General features: G+C 33.4%; 1 protein-coding gene across 3 annotated transcripts; it reads right to left on the bottom strand.

The window, feature by feature from the left end:
- Positions 1 to 208: 208 nt before the first annotated feature.
- LOC138702046 (coiled-coil domain-containing protein 115-like) lies at positions 209 to 4,102 on the bottom strand. 3 transcript variants are annotated; one of them, XM_069829564.1, is made up of 2 exons: positions 3,946 to 4,102; positions 209 to 1,003 (listed from the first exon to the last, which is right to left on the bottom strand). In XM_069829564.1, the coding sequence occupies exon 2, from the start codon at positions 967 to 969 to the stop codon at positions 379 to 381; it is 591 nt and encodes a 196-aa protein (XP_069685665.1). In that variant the 5' UTR covers positions 970 to 1,003; positions 3,946 to 4,102; the 3' UTR covers positions 209 to 378. The 3 variants fall into 3 exon arrangements, with proteins under 3 accessions (XP_069685665.1, XP_069685666.1, XP_069685667.1); XM_069829565.1 differs by having other exon boundaries at positions 3,934 to 4,084; XM_069829566.1 differs by lacking the exon at positions 3,946 to 4,102 and adding an exon at positions 3,849 to 3,868.
- Between the last annotated feature and the right edge of the window lie 1,898 nt (positions 4,103 to 6,000).

Genomic DNA, 6,000 nt, shown 5'->3' with positions numbered 1-6,000 from the left:
CAGAATGAACGCCGTACTTGCCAGGCAACTTCCCTGGCACATAGGTAATACGCCTTTGCGGAAGTGTAGGAAGATTGAATTCTCTAGGCTCATCGGCTAGCTACATGATGGCATACAGCGAGCCATGACACACTTTGAACTGAACACACAGTATACATTGCTTTTGAGTTTTATAACAGGAAGTTAAAAAAATAAATAAAATCACTAGTTTCATTGATAATATATTACAAATTTATTATAAATATTAGTTACCATACATTTCAATTCCCCTGGAATGCAATATATATATACCAACATTACACCAACATATTGAATGACATCTTATGATTTACTTACTGCTAAATTGTACTTTGAATATGGAAGCTTTTCACCGAGACATTATGATTTACATACTGTCAAATTAGATTTCAATTCTACAAGTTTCTCACATCTGTTACACGTTGCTTCAAGTTCGGACTGAATATTTGCACTTTGTATAACCAAGTCCAATGCTGACTGAAAACCCTTCTGAGCTTGACGCAAGTTCTGAGGCACAAGATAACCGAACCACTTTATAGGATCTGTAGGATTCACAATTCCATTCTCTTCACTTTTGCTGTGACTCGTATCTTTGTCTTTACCACCTGATCTCTGCCGGACATTTGTCTCTTGTTCGTGTTTCTGTGGCTTCTCTTCCACTAGATTGACAGCATGAAGCTCAAAGACTGTGCGTTCCAAATTACCTTTCGTTTCCACTGATGATGTCACTGTTCTTAAAGCTGCTACATCATCACTCTCTTCTGTAGGCAACTGCAAATACGACACACTACGGTTTCCCATTATGTAGCGAGCTTTAGCCAGATCCAAGCAGCTTGTTTTCATAGTTTCTTCTATTTTCAGTTTACATTTAATCTGTTCCTCCATTAGTTCCAATGCTCTAATTGTTAAGGAATCTAATTCTTTGCATACTTCAAGTATATTGTCAGCCATCTTTCAAGAAGTAAAGCGTCTCACTTATCCAATGCTAGAAAGAAAAAAAAACTGTATTAGCATTGATATAAACTTGTTTTGTTTTCTGAATTTATACAAACTGTTATGTTATTTATGAAACTACACTACAGACTGGGCAGTTTAAAGCAGCGTAACTTCGGGTTACTTTGCCGATGTATCACTGTGGGATATAATCCTAAACAAGTATGAATATTGAGACTTAAATAAGAATATTTTACAATTTTTTCTGTATTAAAATTTGCTTTCATTTTGATAAATACTGTATATTTTATCTTAACAGAAGTCATACAATGCTCCATAACAAATATTCCATTTCTAAGTGTTGATTTTGAAGGCTGGTGCAAAGTTTCCCTGTCATATAGGTAACTTTGTATGTATGTATGTATTTATTAACACTACAATTGAGTACACACCCGGTGGAAGTGATATATAATATACAATAATTACAATTACATGAAATAAAATAAAATAAACGTAAATCTATAAATAGTAGATGCAATAAACCTAGGACTATATATAAAAAACTATTCTATAATAATTCCTACGATAAGCAAAAGTAAATCTAACTTATAAGTACTTCTATTTCACCCAACTATTCTACTAACTATACTAAATTTGCTTCACTTAAAAAAAAAAAAATGTAATAGGAGAAACCTAAGTATTTTTTGTTAAGCATAGTAATACTAGTACCTTCTATTTAATCCAAATTAGTTAATAAAATAATAAAAAAAATAATAATTTCGTAAAAATTTAATTTTCTAAGTCAATTTTAAATAAAATATCAGAAAAATGGAGCAAAGTAACTCCAAGTTATGGTATACTAGAAAAGAAAAAAAAACTGTATTATAGCTGCATCGCTGTTACTTCAGGCATGGCTCCTCTTCATTTACACCTTAAGCTGGCCGTATTGTTACACATTCTACAGCTGCGCACGTTTAAATGTTGTTTTGTTGCTGTTTTCTAATGCAAGGCGTTTGACATTAAAGTCATTTCACCTCTTGCACTCCAATATTTTTCAAAGATATTATCATGACCAGCCACTATAAATGGCAAGTTGTAGCCGATTTAAGTGAACACCATATTTTAACGTTTTGGTGGCTACTTCATTCACGCACAACCCCCAGAATGTCTGGAGGACCACACCTGCTGTTGGTTGACGGGTCCATTGGACCTAGCTGGGAGATCTTGTTGATCACCAGCTTTCCCTCCTTAAGCCACTGGAGGACGATTTTAGTGCCATAGCAGTCAGCACTAGGAACAGAAAAGTAGAAAGAGGACTGGATAGGAAAGGGTAAAGAGAGAATTAGGTAATGGATAGAGGAAAATTATACCAAATTCAGTCAATAACTCATCAAGCTGACCAGTGCTAATGGATGAGCAGCCCCTCCCTTTAGTTCAGCTCGTAAAATTATGCTTACTAACAGCTGCACCACGGGAAGGTAGGGATGGGGCATTGGGTATTTGTCCAGGTTGGTTCCTTAAAGCCTTCAATGGGAAGGATTAATGGCTCTCCCCCCTGTATTCGACAGATACCCTTTTGCAGCTGACTGTAACTGACCTGCAACGCGATTGGCTGCTGGAAATAACAGTGATGCGGCTATAGCAATGTAAACTTGCTTTGTTTTCTGCATTTATACAAACTGTTTCGTTATTCATGGAACTATACTACAGACTGGACAGTTTAAAAGTCCCAAAGCATTTTTCAGATATCCTATTGGCTAATAGAGGCATGTTATTGAATTGACTGTTATATCCACTGAGAAATCACTTGAATTAAGGAAATGCTCCAGAAACTTAAATGCAGTGATGTCAATGCCGATTTCGCAAAACACGAGAGAGAAAAATACTTATTATTTTATTTATATTGACGGAGTATATAGCATAATAACTCTTTACTTCAAATAGTTGGTACGTTCGAGAAATAACATATTTTCTCATTCTGTTCGTCACTGAGATTGCTTTCCCATAGACTAAGGAAACCCCCCCCCCCCCAAATCCACAGGTAACGCCATATAGAACACCTTGTGATCTACGGTAATGTGCACCTTAAGCCCATTTAATTCATATTTGGTCACGGTAAAATACTCATTATTTTTACTTCTTTTGTATTGTACTTTTGGTCCTGTGAAAATCGTCTTTTTATGAAAACTACTTTTTTCTTTTATTCATTTATTTAGAGGGCTTTTGTGGATCAATAGAGCTTGCCCTAACGAAAACTGAAGTTGGCTAGTTCAGAGATGAGATCGTGTTACTTCTTTAGACTTGGCAAGGAAGTGAGAGCGTCCGTTCCTCGGTCAGGTCCGTCCCTCTATTAATTCTGCAGTGCTTGGGAAAAGTGACACAAGTCAGTTTCCACAAACCTTTTTTGATAATTTATTGACAACTTACACTGGTTTATGTCGATTTTATTTTTTTTTTCTGTATGAATTATTGTAATGGGAGGAATACTTATGTATTTTTTTTCCAAGCGAGCAGATGTTCCGTAAGTTGTCAATAAATTATCAAAAAAGGTTTGTGGAAACTGACATGTGTCACTTTTCCCGAACACTACAGAATTCCTCTAATTCCTCCTGGACCTCTCGCGGCAGTGATACAGGTGATTTGGAGAATTACCAAGCAGTTCTTTTCCATGCGTTCGTTCTAACATCCTGCCATATAAGTAGGTGGTTCTCACGAGGTGGAACCGTATAAATATAACCAGCGGAAAAATTTAAGGCTATTGCTAATAATCTAAATGCTACTTCCCTTACATGTAAGAAATATTTGAAACTTCATGTACGCTGAGATAAATCTGGCCTCCCATAAAAACAGGGAGGAACATCATTAACTCAGTATTTTAATTTAGCACCTTTGCTTACCTGTCCACTTATAAAAAATAATGGTCAGGTCAAAGAAAGTGCATAATATGTCAACTGTTTCAAACCTAAAACGCAACATACTGACCTCAATACCTACCAGTTTTCTATGCAATGATATTAAATACAAACATATTGTATTAATCACGTGCAAACCACTCCAGCCAAACAATTAAAATAGCAGGGAGTACACTTTACCCGCCTAAAATGTCTTTGCTCTTTCGCAGTTATTTTGTTTTACACTACAAAGTTGGCACCTGCTGAAAAGTAGATTAGATCGGTGAGTAGTTCATTGATCGTCCGGGCCATCATGCGCCATATTGTTTCACGTTACTGATATAAATCACCTAAATAAACTAAATTCTCCTACCTATGTGGAGTTATATTTATTTTGCCACAACTACATGCACTTTTATCTGTAATATTCTATCACCATATTCACTCCGTCTAGCCAACTATACAAAATGTATTTTTTTTTTTCTCTTTACTGTCTTTGATCACATACGATACAGTCGAGCAACGTAAACATCATGTAGATAGTTATAACTCTCTCCGCAAGATGGCAATGCAATTAACACTCTTGCCTATATACTAAAACTCGTTTTCTATTGGCTGCGCCATGATTGATCATGTAGCGGGCTTTCGTATGTGTTTTTAGATTGTGATCCGATATTATCTTACTATGTTACGTCAAATAATAAATATTATTGATGTTTAAATTAGTTTTGTTTGCAGTGTTTCTGTTTATTATTATATTATCTTAACTTATAGCACAGAATGTCTAGTATATTTTCGTACTAATAGAAATAAATACCGGTAATGCGTTATCCTAGGACCGAAGTTATGTTCTCATTTTATCAAGTTTGGATTCCTTCATAAGGTAATAATATTATAAACTTATAATTTCCACAATTATATTGTTACTTATTAATTATTATTTACACTGCAAATTCTGAGTTTAAGGGGACACTCCACTAAAAATGACAACTTTTTTCTTACTCATTTTTTTTCAACAAAATTTTAGAGCATGTTTACTATGTAAAGACTAACAAAATCCAAATTTTGAACTCCCAAATGTTTTTGGCTTTTTATCTTTTTTCTATGTTTTTTAGAAATATTTTCAAACCTAGGTTTTTAGTAGAACATCTCAATTTTTAAGCTTCTTACACTGCAAATTTCTGAGTTTAAGGGGCAATTCCACTAAAAATTACAACTTTTTTCCTAATAATTTTTTCAACCAAATTTTGAGAGTATGTTTACTGTGTAAAGGACTAACAAAATCCAAATTTTGAACTCCCAAATGTTTTTGGATTTTTATTTTTTTAGAAATATTTTCAAATCCAAGTTTTTAGTAAAAGATCTCAAATTTTAGGCTTTCTTTTTCTTTGGTTACATTCACAAGACATAGAGAAACATTTCTATACATTCATTTTATGTAATAGGCCTATCTCACTTTTTTCATATTGAAAAATTGCTTTAAAATTTTGAAAATGTAATTTTTCCTGCAATTCATGAAAAAATATTAATAAAATAAACTAGCAGCATTTCTCACAAAATAAATCCATAGAAACATGCAGCTACCAGTTACTTGCAGTAAAACTTTCATCCAGATTGATTAATATTTGACATAAAAAAGTTGGTGTTGGATATAAAAATAAGCTTAACGGAAAAAAGGATTTGAAAGTAAAATAAATAGCTATTTATGTAACACATAGGTACGTATTAAAATTCCCCTCCGTTACATTCATCTAGTAACTTCAGGGAGCCAACTTTAGAACAAAAGTTACTAGATTTGTAATCAGAAATGTTTAAAAAAGAATTCTTTGATAAAAAAAATAATTTTGACAGCTCTGTAAATGCCACGCCCCCTTACAGCCTTAAATAAAAGAAATAAACATATTCGTAATTGGAATTGAACTAAATCCATTTGGAGTATGAAAATATACATTATAAAGAAGTGAAATAGACAATAACATTTTTTGGAAAATTTTCATGATTTTCAGTGGAGTCTCTCATTAAGGGGGAGGTACACCTTTATGGATAAAAAATTGCATATTTAGTTTATTATTTTCTTTATAGAATATACTTTTCTCTTCAATCTGGTGAAAGAATTTTTTAATTATGCCCATTACTTCAAAAGATTCGTCTTTAAATT

This window comes from Periplaneta americana, chromosome 6 (genome assembly GCF_040183065.1).
Source record: "Periplaneta americana isolate PAMFEO1 chromosome 6, P.americana_PAMFEO1_priV1, whole genome shotgun sequence".
NCBI lineage: Eukaryota > Metazoa > Arthropoda > Insecta > Blattodea > Blattidae > Periplaneta > Periplaneta americana.
The sequence above is the reverse complement of the archived record's forward strand: the minus strand, read 5'-3'. Positions and strand labels throughout refer to the sequence as shown.